Here is a 15,870-nt window from a genome sequence, read left to right on the forward strand (position 1 = left end):
CTGGTTCTCTAATACCTTCACGAAAGGAAAACTGCCATCCTTACTTTGTCTCTCCTACACGTGTCTCTTAATTGCTGCCTCTGTTTGGTAGCATTTATGGAAGGGCAATCAAATCAAAACCTAAAAAAAAATTGTCCAAAAATCTTAGTGCTCCATTTCAATATCTTTCCCCATCCCATCAGCGGCCTTTAGGAGTTGCAAGCTCAAGAATTCCCTTTCTTTCCTTCTAAAAAGGGACTTCTACCTCAAGGCAAGATCTTGAATTAATTATATGTATCACATCATCAAATTCTGCACTATTGTGAAAGTCATTGGGAATTTTTTTTTAAACAGGATTAAAGACACAAAATAACCACTGGTTGCTAGTGGAGTGAGAGGTGTAAAACAGTATTGATTAGGGTTTTGGATATTGTAGGATAGTGGCAAGCAATGCTGCAGAAATGGAAGTAATGAGACTCAGCTATAAATAAGATTCCATGCTGGCAAAACATTAGTTAGTCCCTATAAGCAGTAAAATGGAGTCAGAGGAACAGCTGTGAAAATTCTGGTTGGAGTGCAGGAGTAGAAAATAGTTAATCATCCCTAAAATTTCCCGCACAATTTAATGCAAGTTCAAGATGCAAGTAAAATTAGGAAATTAAAAACACCTGCATTCCAAGAATGTTTTGTAAATGTATAAAAAAAACAAAAGAATTAAAAAAATAGGGACTAAAAAAATTCTGTGGTGGAAGCAAAAGATGTGGGCATGATTCTTAATGAACACAGAAAGTTCCCAATTTATGGAAGAGTTCAGTACTGGAAGCTGCTCCACAAGGTGAATTTTACTTGTTAGATTTCAGTGCAACGATATGCACATTTACTATTTTATACATTGATGGGACTATCATACTATATGCACGGCACGAAAACACTATTTACGCCATGGGAGAAAAAATTCAGATGAAATAACTCGTTAGAAAATAGAAGTAAAAATTCATGGGTTAATTACAAAGTAACTCAGCAGTAACCTCACATGCTTAATTCCTAGTCAAAGAATGACACAGCATGGAACCAGGCCATGCTGCCCACCGAGACCTCACTGACCATCAACCACCCATTATACACTAACTCTACATTAATCCCACATTCTCATCAAAAGTCCCCAGATTTTATCATTCACCTGCATACTCAAGGCAATTTACAGTGGCCAATTAGCTTACCAACCCACATCTTTGGGATATGGGAAGAAATCAGAGAACTTGAAAAAAACTCACACAGACACAGAGAGAATATGCAAACTCCACACAGATAGCACCCAAGGTCAGGATTGAACCCAGGTCTCTGGTGCTGTGAGGCAGCAGCTCTGCTACCTGTGCTACCCTGTTGGTTGATTAATCGGATGGAGAAGTGGAAGAGGACAGGGCTGGAGTTGGTTATGCTGGTGCTGCCAAAGTTGAAGGTACTGGTGGTCGTTCAACCTTCACTATGAACTTGTCTGGGGAGGATGGGATATCTGCCTTTTTTCATTGTAGATAGCCTTGTGGCAAGGCCATCTCAAAGATCCTGCTGATCTTTGTGATTCTGGTAGCGTCAAGGTTCTCAAGGTACTGCTGTCTTGCAAAGTGTCTGAATGCTTCGGCCAAGTCCTTCACCGTCAACCCCTACCAGTGTGGCCACAAGCAGTTCCTGCTCATCTATCCATAAAACCAAGCAAAAAAAAAAGAAATCTGATTTGCATAAAGGTGAATATGTGCAAGCTGAGTGATACATAACCTGGAGAGAACCCAGGTACTTCACAGTCCGTTTTCAAAGAGGAGATAACACTTCCTCAAACTGTAGTGGTTGTTTCAAATGTTGGATAGGATAAATATACCATGACAGGAAGTACTAAGGCACATAGTGATTCTTTTACTTTTACCGAAGGTAAGACTCAGCACAGGAGTACCAAAGACATGGCTGAAGCATTTGCAACCATGTTCATCCCTCAAGCACACAATTCAAGCTTGAGACCAAGGTGAAAAAAAAGTTTCTCCCGATTCCAGCATCTGTAGTCTCGTGTATCCATCTGGATACAAAAACTGTGCCAATGGACAGGAAGACTGTTAACAGTGCGGAGTTTAAAAAAGGAAGAACAAATAAATTAGAGGCTAGCAAATCTAATCACAAGAGCAAGAAAATTAGAGGAAAAATTCTGTGGATAAGTATTATCAGTCAGTTGGAAAGGTCACAAATTAAAGACAGGCAGTAATAATGGATTTTCTTAAATGTCTCATTAACTTGATTTAATTTCTTTTGAGGTGGTAACATGATGGTCAACGAGTGTCATATGTTTGATGCAATTTTTAACAAGGCTTTTTACATAAATTGCAGAATTTCAGTTATGAGGAATCATTGGATAGGTATGTTGACAGAACAAGGAGACAAAGGGATATAATGTTTTGTAGGGCCTGGTTAAAATTTATTGCAAGGATTTATTTCCCTTAAGAGAAGTCAATTAACAAGGGAACATTGAATTTAGAAGAGGGCAACTGAAGGGGCCTTAAAAAGGTGGTAGAATCAAAAAAACTTGCAGAATAAAAAGAATCTGGATAAACAGAAATACTGCAACAAATGGCTATGGATTAAGAACTGGAAACTTGGATTAGGCTGTGTAGTATTTCAGTTGGCATTGTGACTTAATGACCTCAGCCAAAAAATTCCTTGCTTTTGTTCCCCAAGCACAATAACCTTGCAGAATAAAAGTACAGCTTCAGTATTATGTTCAAACCCCAACAACTGAGTGAGAATTTCAGATTTCCAGTTGTTGACTTACCACTTAATGGCTCGGCTCTAAATGTTAAGGTTTTGCACCCTCATGCTGTGCTGTTCCAACAGAAGAAACAGTCCCACCATGTACACTATCAACTTTTTTTTAAACCAGAGCTCTCCTTAACCTTCTATGCTCACAATCTAAAAGGCTTGTCTAGGTAGCATGTGCTCATAATTTAATCATTCTGGTAAATCTGTACTGCATGCATTCTAAAGCTGATACATCTTTCCCAAGGATATGAACACTATGCATTTTCATCCTTGTAGATTTGTTAGGAGGAACGCACGACTCATTTACTATTTTGTCAGTTAGATTGCCAACACTACAAAGTGGGAGTCAAAGCATGAAATTATATGAGAATTAGCAAATAAAACAAATACAGCTCCCGGTTGCCAGCTATTTGATTTCTCCTTCCCATTCCCCACACCAGCGTGTCCGCCTTCGGCCTCCTCCACTGCCAGGGCGAGGCTGAACACAAAGCAGAGGAACAGCCCCTCATATCCCGCCCGGGGAGTCCCCAACCCCACAGCATGAACATTGAATTCTCCAGCTTCAGGTCAACTGCTCCTCCCTCGGTCCCACTTCCCTCTCCCCCTCATCCACCCAGTTACTCCGACACCCACCCCAGCCCCATCACCCTGTTTCTTTCCCCTCCGCCACACTCTCCATTGGCCCATCTCTCACACACTCCTCCCACTGAGACCTTTACATTGATGATCTCCTATATTAGCCTGAGGCTTTCATTACTTCTGCCTCTTCCAGGTTACATAGTTGCAAAAGTGGTGAGGAGGCAACCTGGAGGAGTTTAAGCATGATGCTTTGATCATCCTATGGGGTAATGGACCAGTTGGTCTGCTGTCCAACAATTTTGTACATTTCTAATAACCTATGCCAATTGATTAAATATTGCAGACAGCAGTGAACTATCGGTTCCTCTTACCTGGATTAAACTCAGCACTTTATCCTGCACTATATTGGGTGGATTGTTCTTGGGTAGAATAGTTTTCACTAGCACATCCTCCACAAAGTCACGACTGGCCACCAGCACATGGAATCGATGACCACAGTTTTTCACACAGGTCTCCAGAACCTGTATTGGTTAAAGAATTAGACAAATTCAAACTCACAATATGTTGACCACAGAGCATTAGTTTTAACAGTAGACAATTCTGATTATAACTTAAGTGCTGCAATAGCTTGAAACGCTGAGCAGGAAAGGGAGAAGTCTTACATATACAATACTTTATCAAGAAGGTTCAAAGAGTTTTAATTAACAAATGACTGAATTGCAGTTACTGTTACAATCAGAGCACACTGAGTGCAAGACATCACATTCTATACAGTTCCATTGATCACACCCAGGAATGTGGGCAGCTCTGGGACAAAAATCAAATCAACACAAGCTGGAAACTTCTGTTTGTTGACGATTCTGAACAGGGATATTTCCTGATTTCATGCTTCACATGTCTGCCAATTGTCCCCAATCTGTTCAACTCAGTGGTTGAAAACAGAATTTAATGCTCTCATTTTAACAATAACCTCCAAGTCCCAAATATCAGCTCATTGTGATAATTAAAATGACGTTCAAACAAAGTTGACACCTGCCCCTCAAAACAGACTATGATATCTCCCAGGCTTGGTGGGTCTTTACATGATTGAGGAGCCAGATTCCTGACACATGTTCTTTGGGAGCAGGGGCAAGCTATTGCTTGGGGGAGCGATACTTGCAGCCCTGACATGGTCCAGTACTCTTTCCTTCACAGCAATGAATCACTGGGCCCCGAAATGGTGTGCATCTTGATGAATCTCAGCCACAACAAACAGTCAGCAGCTTGCTCCTCCCAGTCATCTGTGTTGATGCCTCTGTGCTTGAGCTATCCTAAGCAGGTTTTTAATATGTATTCAACACCATCACCCCCTCAGTACTAATCGACAAGCTTCAAAACCTGGGCCTCTGTACCTCCTTCCACAACTGGATCCTTGACTTCCTCATCAGAAGACCACAGTCAGTGCAGATCAGTAGTAACATCTCCCCCTCGCTGACAATCAACACAGGCGCACCTCAAGGATGCGTGCTTAGCCCACTGCTCTACTCTCTACACTCATGACTGTGTGGCTAGGCACAGCTCAAACGCCATCTATAAATTCGCTGATGACACCACTGTTGTTAACAGCAGGCAATAAAAAGTTAGGGTCAAACAGAGCAGCCATTTTGAGAGGGGTTGCTGTCTAGTCAAAGTGCTGCTGGTTGTCTAAGTATGGGCTTCAGTGAGGAGGGTGAGCAACACCAAGGTAAGGTGAGGGTAGTTTCTTATTCTTTTTTTCCTGTCTCTTTATTTTCCCTCAAAGCTTCTTAGTCAAGGCATGTGAGCTCAGACCTGTGTCATGCTCCTCCTGTGCAATATGGGGATTCAGGGAGGCTGCCAGTGTCCCTGATGATTATGTGTGCAGGAAGTGTGTCTAGCTGCAGCTCCTGACATACTGCATGACAGCACCAGAGCTGAGCATGGATTCACTTTGGAGCATCTGTGATGCTGAGAATGTTGTGGATAGCATGTTTAGTGAGTTGGTCACACTGCAGTTTAAAGGCCTAGGGAAAGATAGGGAATGAGTGACCAACAAGCAAAGCAGTAGCAGGGAGGTAGTGCAGGAGTCCCCTGTGGTCATCTCCCTCCAAAACAGATATATGCTTTGGATACTGTTGGGGGAGATGGCTCATCAGGGAGGGCAACAGTAGTCAGGATCATGGCACCGTGAGTGGCTCTATTGCACGGGAGGGCAGGAAAAAAAAGTGGCAGAGCTACAGTGGTAGGAGATTCCAAGGTAAGGGGAATAGACAGGAGCTTGTGGTTGCAAACAAGACTCCTGTTTGGTGTGTTGCCTTGCAGGTACAAGGGTCAGGCATGACTCAGAGCAGCTGCAGGGTATTCTGGAAGGTGAGGGTGAACAGCCAGTTGCCATGGTGCATGGAGGTACTAACGATATAGAAAAAAAAGTGGGATGAGGTCTTACAAGCTGAATTTAGGGAGCTAGGAGATAGATTAAAAAGTAGGACCTCAAAGGTAATAATCTCAGGATTACTACCTGTGCCCTGTGCTAGACAGAGTAAAAATAGCAGCATAGTTAGGATGAATATGTGGCTTGAGTTAGAGTGCAGGAGGGAGGGTTTTAGATTCCTGGGGCACTGGAACCAGTTCTAAGGATGGTGGGACGAGTACAAACTGGACAGTCTACACCTTGACAGGACTGGGATCAATGTCCCAGGAGGATTGTTTGCTAACGATGTTAGGGAGGGTTTAAACTAATATGGCAGGGAGATGGGAATCCATGCAGAAAGACAGAGGGAAGCAAAGCACAGACCAGAGCAAAAGTTAGAAAAGAGAAAAGAGCGGAGTATAGGAAAGTCAAGTGTAAATTACACAAAGGTTACTAGATTCTAAAAGGACAATGTGTAAGAGCACTTTATCTGAATGCCTGTAGTATTCGAAACAAGGCCAGTGAACTTGTGGTACAAATCAGTACAAAGGGGTATGATTTAGTGGCCACTACAGAAACGTGGTTGCAGGGTGGAGATGAAATATCCAAGAGTATCAGGTAATATGGAAGGACAGGCAGGAAGGCAAGGGATGTGGGGTAACGCTCTTAATTAAGAATGAGATCAGCACGATAGTGAGAGACGATACAAGATCTAGGGAGCAGAATGTTGAGCCCATCTGGGTAGAGATTAGGAATAGTAAAGGGAAAAAAAATCCCTGGTGGGAGTTGTCTATAGACCACCAAATAATAACATTACAGTGGCACAGGCAATTAACCAAGAAATATTTGATACATGTAAGAATGGAACGGCAGTTGTCATGGGGGACTTTAACTTCCACATAGATTGGGTGAAGCAAGTTGGTTGAGCTTTAGATCTGGTTCTGTGCAATGAGACAGGCAAAATGAATGATCTTGTAGTTGGGGATCCTCTTGGAAAGTATAATTGAATAGTACAATAGAATTTCTCATACAAATGGAGGGTGTAATAGTTCGATCTAAAACCAGTGTATTATACCTAAACAATGAGGGAGGAGTTGGCTAGCATAGACTGGAAATTAAGGTTATATGGTGGGACAGTTGAGGAAAAGTGGAAGACTTTCAAAGAGATTTTTCAAGGTGCTCAACAAAAGTATATTCCAGTTAAAAGCAAGGACAGTAAGGGTGGGGAGAGCCAGCCATGGATAACTAAAAGGCGGCATCAAGTTAAAAGTTCATGCATATAAAGTCGCCAAAAGTAGCAGGGAAACTGGAAGATTGGAAAAACTTTAAAGCAACAAAGAACCACTAAGCAAGCAATAAGGGAAGATAGATTATGAAAGTAAACTAGCACAAAATATAAAAACAGATAGTAAAACTTTTTATAATTATATAAAGCAGAAAAGGGTGGTTAAAGTGAATATAGGTCCCTTGGAAGATGAAAAGGGGGAGTTAATATTGGATAATGTGGAAATGGCCAAGGCCTTGAATGACTATTTTGTCAGTCTTCATGGTGGAGGACATTTCTAACATGCCAAAGAGAGATGTTATGGATGCAATGGGTGGTGAGGACCTTGATACAAATTGTCACCACCAAAGAGGTAGTGATGAGCAAATTTGTGGGCCTAAAGGTAGACAAGTCCCCTGGTCCTGATGGGATTCATCCCAGGGAACTGAAAGAAATGACAGAAGTTATAGCAGAGGCGTTTGTGATAATTTACCAAAATTCTCTGGACAGGTTCCAGCAGACTGGAAGACAGCAAATGTCATGCCACAGTTTAAAAAAGGATGTAGGCAAAAGGCAGGTAACTATAGGCCAGTTAGCTTAACATCTATAGTCAGGAAAATACTTGAAGCTATCATTAAGGAAGAAATAACTAGACATCTGAAGTGGTTCCATCAGGTAGAGACAGCATAGATTCAGGAAGGGCAGGTCCTGATCGACAAACATGTTGTTCTTTGTGGATAGAATGAGCACAGTGGATAGAGGGAAACAGGTGGATGTTGTATACTTCGATTTCCAGAAGGCATTCGATAAGGTGCCACATAAAAGATTTGTCCGTAAGATAAGAATGTATGGAGCTGGGGGTAACATATTAGCATGGATGGAGGATTGGTTAACCAATAGAAGGCAGAGAGTTGGAATAAATGGGTGTTTCTCTGGTTGGCAATCAGTGGTGAGTGAGGTGCCGCAGGGGCCAGTGCTGGTCCCACAAATGTTCATAATATAGATTAATGATTTGGAAGAGGAGACTGAGTGTAGTGTATCTAAGATTGCTGGTGACACTAAATTGAGTGGAAAAGCAAATTGTACAGAGGATGCGGAGAGTCTGCAGAGAGATATAGATAGGTTAAGTGAGTGGACAAGGGTCTGGCAGATGGAGTACAATGTTGGTAAATGTGAGGTCATCCACTTTGGAAGGGAAAATAGAAGGTCAGGTTATTACTTAAATGGTGAAAGATTGCAGCACGCTGTTGTGCAGAGGGACTTGGGAATGCTTGTGCATGAATCACAAAAGGTTGGTTTGCAGGTACAACAGGTTATCAAGGCAGCAAATGGAATGTTGGCCTTCATTGCTAAGAGGGATTGAATTTAAGAGCAGGGAGGTTATGCTGCAACTGTACAGGGTACTGGTGAGGCTACACCTGGAGTACTGCATGCAGTTCTCATCTCCTTACTTGAGGAAAGATATACTGCACTTGGAGGCGGTGCAGAGGAGGTTCACCAGGTTGATTCCAGAGATGAGTGGTTTAACCTGTGAGGAGAGATTGAGTCACCTGGGACTATACTCACTGGAATTCAGAAGAATGAGAGGGGATCTTATAGAAACATAAAATTACAAAAGGGATAGACAAGATAGAGGCAGGAAGGTATTTTCCCCTGGTAGGTGAGACTAGAACTAGAGGACATAGCCTCAAGATTTGGTAGAAATAGATTTAGGACGGAGATGAGGAGAAACTGCTTTTCCCCAGAGAGTAGTGAATCTGTGGAATTCTCCGCTCAGGGAAGGAGTAGAGTCTACCTCATTAAATATATTTAAGACACAGTTGGATAGATTTTTGTATAGTAGGGGAATTAAGGGTTATGGGGAAAAGGCAGGTAGGTGGATCGGAGTCCACGGCCAGATCAGCCATGATCTGATTGAATGGCGGAGGAGGCTCAACAGGCCAGATGGCCTGCTCCTGCCCCTATTTCTTTTGTTTTTATGAGGAGGTACAGGAACCTGAAGACCCACACTCAATGTTTCAGGAACACTTTTTTCCCCTCTGCCATCAGATTTCTGCACACTACCTCATTATTCCTCTTTTGCACTATTTATTTTTGTGACAGTAATTTTTATGTCTTGCACAGTACTGCTGCCACAAAACAACACATTTCACAACATATGTCAGTGATAATAAACCTGATTCTGATTTTGAGCACTGTCTAGAGAGCTGGGAGAAGAACCTGGCAAGGGAGATAGTTCTCAGGCATCCAGATGCAGTAGCCTATCCATCACAAACAGGAGCAGTAGGCCACCTCACCTGCCCTACCATATGATCATGGTTGAATTGCCCTAGACCTCAACTCCATGCGAGTTTCCCCATTGTCCTGAATTCATGAATATTTCGAAAGTTTAATCCAACTCTCTCTTTAATAACTCCAGTGATCGAGCTTCCACAACCCCCTAGGCATAGAATTCCAGCAACTCTCAACCCTCTGAGAAGTTCTACCCACCACAGCTTTAAATGACTGCCTCGTGTTCCAACTGTGCTCCCCTCATTTGAGACTTTTACACCATTAGAAACCATTCAATATCTCTCCTGTTGTGACCCATTAGGATTTTGCATCTGTCAAAAAGATCACCTCATTTCTTCCAAAGAATACAGGTCTAATTTTTTTTTAGTCACTTGTAATAAGGTAACCCTCATCCCAGTATTAGCCTTGTGAATCTCTTTAGGACTGTCTCCCATATTTGTATATCCTTTCTTAAACAGCTGGACCAAAATAATCACAGTACTCCAGGTGCTATCTCACTACCATCCTATACAACTGTAGTAACTATTTTTAAACTCCAACTCCCTAGTAATAAAAGCCAATATGACATTTGCTTTCTTAATTACTTGCTGCAGTGGCATGCTGTGTTTCATGCACAAGATGACCTAGAACCCTCCATACTCCACTCAATTGCAATTTCTCTCCATTTAGATAATAGTTCACCTTTTGATTCCTACTTCCAAGTGCACGACATTACATTTTCTCACATTAAATTCCATGTGTCAAGTTTTTGTCCTTTCACATAACCTAGGTATACCTTGTTGCAGAGTCCAAATATCGTCTCTGCAGCATGGCTTGCCACCTACTGTCACACCATCAGCAAACTTTAATGTCTTGTACTCTGCCTCCTCCAGGTCAATAATATAGTCACAGAATCATACAGCACGGAAACAGGCTCTTCAGCCCAACTCATCCACGCCGAACAAGGTGTCTTTCTGATCTGGTCCCATTTGCCTACATTTGGCCTATATCCCTCAAACTTTCCTATCCATGTACCTGTCCAAATGTCTTTTAAGCACTGCATCCCCCCCAGCTCCTTATCTAGTGTAGGTTTAGTATAGATGGGTAATGATCAGTGTGGACTGGGTGGGCTAATGGGCCTGTTTTCCCTACTGTACAACTCCTTAATACAAATCATTGAAGGTGTCAGCTCAAGTTGATAAGTCACACATTATTTTGCAAATGCTATTAGCTAAGAATGGACCAAATTACTGCACATCTCTGGAATAATCTGCTGAAAATCCAACACAAGTGGAGCAAAAAAACAAGTTGCTGGAGGAAGTCACAGGGCCAGGCAGCACCTGTGGAGGGAAATGGACAATCGCCATCTCTGGTCAAGAACCTGAAAGGTCTGGGAAGTAGGGTACTCGACTCAGAGCAGTCAGGAGCAGCTGGAGATTGTGCTGACTGAAATTATCACTGATTCATTGGGTTGGGAGAATCTTAACCTGTACACTATGCATAGTGAAAAGTCAGTTGGATGTCGGTATGCTTTCAGTTTTCTTTTTAACCTTTGAGCCTGTGCTCGGAACTGATGATCTGGGTGCTTTCCCTGAATCCCTCTGTACTTTTTCATTGCCTTTCAGTTCACTGTTCACTTCTCCCCACAGACGCTGCCCAACTTGCCGAACTCCCCCAGCATCCTGTCCTTTGCTCCAGATTCCAGCATCTGCAGTCTCTTGTGTCTTCCTAACTGAAGTGGAATATGACTTAAAAGCCCACAGTTAATTCTGACCCTGGTTATGGATGAACAGTTGGCAGGGCTGTAGGAAAAGGCAAATGGAGGGAAAATGCAATTATTTGGATTTCTCTATCAACTGGTATGCAATGAGATTCAAGGGGAATGGCACACTCTTGCTCTTAGAGGGGATGGTTATGAAGGGTTTTGACTCTAGTCTTTTCACAAGCAGTAATCAGTAAGCAAAGATTTAAGATAATTCATAAAAGAACCAGTGGGGAAACGAGGAGATATTTATATGGTTCTGATGTTGAATGTATTCTCTGAAAGCAAATTCCACAGCAAGTTCCAAAAAGGAATTGAAAGGCAATGAAAAAGTACAGAGATATTCAGGGAAAGCACCCAGATCATCAGTTCCGAGCACAGGCTCAAAGGTTAAAAAGAAAACTGAAAGCATACTGACATCCAACTGAGTTTAATTTCACTACACATAGTGAACAGGTTAAGATTCTCCTGACCAAATGAATCAGTGATAATTTCAGTCAGCACAACCTCCGGCTGCTCCTGACTGCTCTGAGTCGAGTGCCCTACTTCCCAATTTCAAAAACAGATCTTTTTTTTAAACTAGATCACAACAAACATATTTCCCCAGCCCCAGGGGTTCAAACCATCATGGGGCAGCCTCAATGCCTGGGTCCAGAGAGCACTCCCTGAAGGAAGAATTTATACCTGAACTGCACTTTAAGGATGACCCAAAGTGCTTCACAGTCATGGTGCACATCTGAAAATAACCACTGTTGTAACATGGGAAATGCAATAGACAGTGAATAACACAGCAAAGAACTGATCCTTGGGGCACTTACCAAGAATATAGATTTAAAGCTGGTGGTCATACTCAATGGAGGACACTTCTGTTGGTCCTCTGATCCTCCAATCTGATTTCTGGGATTTAAAGCAAGTACTATTTGTGGAAGCACTCAAGGGAAATAATGTAATCTCGGTAGATAGTCCATATTTTGCTGTAGTAGGGGGCAGTCACCACAATATGCCAATAAACCCACAAATATATCAGATTTCAAAAACACTGACATGAAGGACTTTGGCTTGACCTAATGCTGGACTTCATTAATGGTAATCTGTTGGGAAGAAGCGAATGCTGAGATATTGAAAGCGCTCCTCATTTTCCATAATCATCCTGCCTACATGGATGGCACGATGGACATTCAACTGCCCTGGGGGTAGTTTGGGGAGGGGGTTGGTGGAGGGGAATTTTGGAGAAGGTTAGTAGTGGACCTTTGTCTTGGCAACATTCAGGGATAGGACTGTCTCTTATTTGAAATATTTATCAGATCTAGTGTTATTAGCAGGCCCTGTGGAGAGTGAGCCATCACATGGCAGTCATGTGCAAACCCAAGGTCATGGACATTCTTGGTTACCAGTGTTACTTCAGACTGAAAACAACCAAGATTTCTCGTCCAGCCAATATGATGCTGACACCAGGCAGTAGATAATCTTGGTGAGGTGAAACATGACAGTCAGGGAGATGGCGGACAAGGCGAGGGCAGTCTTGCAAACTTTTTTGACCCTGGTCCAAATGCAAAAGGGCCAAGTCTCAACAGCACCCGTCATACCATTGTGTCTGGTGACAAACATCAGCAGTTAACCAAGGCAACGGAGGAGGATCCACACAGCCTCACCATTTAAGGAATTGAACAATTTGGTCAGGTCAATGTAGGCAAGGCACTATTTTTGATTTTGTTCCCAACATTTTTCTTAGATCTGGAGCAACAAGCAATCTGTTGGAAGAACTCAGTGGGTCAAGCAGCATCTGTGGGAGAAAAGGACTTTTTGATGTTTCAGGTTGAAACGCTGCATCAGGTCCAGCAGTCTCTTCTGGCTCCATTTTTCTTGGATCTGTCTGGCAATAAAAGGTCATGTCCACAATGCCATGGGATTTCCAGGAGAATCTTCTGACACGGGATGTGGTGGTTCAGGAAGAATGTGGGCCAGAATCGTGCTTACATTGGACAGGAAGAAAATTCCCCTGTAGGTCCCACAGTCACATGCAGCCATTATTTTACTTAGTCATGATGGATGTATCCTAGAGATCACCAGGAATATCCTCTTCTTTTCAGTGGCAGAATATAAACTAACAATACAAGCTGGAAGTTGCTGCCACAATAGACTTCTGCAAGTATACAACCTAGTCCACAAGCTTTAAATTTATCAGACTAGTAAAAGCAACTCAATTTGTTCTCGCAATTTTACTATAAATGTAAGAGACCCAAAACTAAAATTGATATTCATTATAAAGCCTAACCAAGGATGTCATACTGAGGCAGTGACATTAACAGGGAGCTAAAGAGCACAAAAAGGGTCCTGCAAGGCTGGCATTGTAATGCTAGAGGTTGTTTTTTTTTCCAAATATGGTTGGCTCAACTCTCACCCATTAACAAACATGATGGCCAGCAGGTGGGAATAACAAGATCAATGACAGGCAGCAGTGTGCATGATCAAGGGGGAACAAATAAGGCCTTGGTTACCGAACAACCAAAGTACCATGAACTGATCTGAGCATCACACCCAAGGGAGGATGTACCACTGCCCTTGAAGGGAGTACAGCAGATTTATTGTAATGATAGCATGGAACAAACTATGACCTATTAAATAACGCAGGGCTCAGCAGAATTCAGAAGGTCAAATGGCAATTTAGGAATATTTAGTGTTAACTGTACTGTTATTGTTTTTACCTGTACTACATCAATGCACTCTGTACAAACCCAATGTAACTACACTGTGTAATGAATTGACCTGTACTATCAGTATGCAAGACAAGCTTTTCACTGTACCTCGGTACAAGTGACAATAATAAACCAATACCAAAGCTACTATTCAATGAGATCATGACAGATCTGTAACACAAATCCACACACTGTCAGATATTCATTTACTTCTTTTGGTAAATATCTCAGATTTAAAATTAACATCCCTGAGTCATCAAAAATTCCTGTGATTATCACACCATAACTTAACACTTGGTGTTCATACATCATTCTGGTAATTTTATACTTTACTCTCCAAAATCAATACACCTTTCCAGACAAGTGGTACCAAGAACTGATCAGCGCACAATCTGTAGTCTATCATACTTTGTATAACTGTAGTTTGACTTTACTTCCTTGTACAAGTCTCCTACAAGTAAAAGACAACATTCCATAACACCATGTTTACTTTTTAATCTGTCCATGACTCGAGGTGATTGTTCAGATGGATCACCAAGCCTCTTTGGATCTCCACTTTGGATCCCCACTAAATGGAGCTTTTCTCCACTTAGAATGTACAGTTTCTGTATTAGGAACAAAACAATTACGATATCTACTAACATAACATTTAGTATATTAAGACATAAGACATCTTTTATTAGTCACATGTACATCAAAACACACAGTGAAATGCACCTTTTTTGCATAGAGTGTTCTGGGGGCAGCCCGCAAGTGTCACCACGCTTCTGGTGCCAACATAGCATGCCCACAACTTCTTAACCTGTACGTCTTTGGAATGTGGAAGGAAACCAGAGCACCCAGAGGAAACCCACGCAGACACGTGTACAAACTCCTTACAGCCATTACACTAACTGCTACACTACCATGCCTGCCATCTCCCAAAGAGATGAGATTACTCATCTCCCGAGTCCAATACCAATAACCAGTGGGTCACCATACACCAGAAATATAACTATTGTGGCTACAAGACCAGATCAGAGCCTTGGTCAACATCCTGCAGGTAACAACACAGCTTCTAACTATTCAAAAGCATCCCACCATCTTAAAAAAAGTTCCAAATTAAAGGCGGTGATGGAATATTCTACACTTGCCAAGATGCGTGCATATTCAACACCACTGAAGCAGCTCAGCCCTATCAAGGAAAACGCAGCCCATTTGATTGGCTCCCCATCCACCACATTCTCTCTTAGGTTGTGGGCATGCTATGTTTGTGCCAGAGGTGTGGCAACACTTGCAGGCTGCCCCCAGAACACTCTACACAAAGATGCGTTTCGATGTACACGTGACCAATAAAGATACCTTATCTAATGCACTACAGCAAATTGCCAAGATTTCTTTCACAGAACCTTCCAAAATTTCAATCTCTCCCTCCTAAAATGACAAGAGCTGAAGGTGCACAATTACACCACTGTGTGAAAACCCCTTCCAGCTCACACAACATCTTGATGGAAAATTCATCCAAACCCTGGAACCCCCTACCCACTAGGGTATCTCCACCAATCAGATTGCAGCAATACAAAGCATTAAGTTTTCCATCATATTCTTGTGGGTGGGGGAGATATCAGAGGCAAGTGATAACTGGTAGCCTTTCCAATGATTCACACCACCTGTAACCGAATAAAAATTAATATTTTAATCGTTATTTAAAATTCCACCTATATTGCTTACTGTGCTCCCTTTCATCTGTCATTGAAATGATCAGACATGGCTTTCTATCTCATAAATGAACTCAAGGAGAACTGATGAGGCAGACACTGAGAAATTATTTATCCCAATTTTAAAAAATAAAATCAAGGATTTGTAGGGCAAAATCTTAACATTTAAATTTAAGAAAGGATTTAGCAAGCTCGATCCTGATTTTTTAAGCTTCTCCATACGCCCCCTGCCCCTATCACAATTATACTTCTGTTCAAAGACAACAGTTTAGAAATTATGGTGAGAAATTGAGGCTAATCAGCATTCATTATTAAAATAGGGACCATTTGATAGTGACTTCAGAAGTATGCACACATATGTAAACACAGAAATCCAGGTGCTGCTGCCAGTAATTTTCTGCTCCTACACAACCTGT

General features: G+C 42.0%; 1 protein-coding gene across 1 annotated transcript in view; it reads right to left on the bottom strand.

The window, feature by feature from the left end:
- Nucleotides 1–15,870, bottom strand: part of tom1 (target of myb1 membrane trafficking protein) — a 104,746-nt gene that overhangs the window by 53,428 nt on the left and 35,448 nt on the right. The window contains exon 4 of the mRNA XM_052042855.1: nucleotides 3,729–3,878. Coding sequence (XP_051898815.1) covers nucleotides 3,729–3,878 — 150 coding nt within the window. The remainder of the gene's footprint in view (nucleotides 1–3,728; nucleotides 3,879–15,870) is intronic.

This window comes from Pristis pectinata, chromosome 33 (genome assembly GCF_009764475.1).
Source record: "Pristis pectinata isolate sPriPec2 chromosome 33, sPriPec2.1.pri, whole genome shotgun sequence".
In the NCBI taxonomy this organism is placed as follows: domain Eukaryota; kingdom Metazoa; phylum Chordata; class Chondrichthyes; order Rhinopristiformes; family Pristidae; genus Pristis; species Pristis pectinata.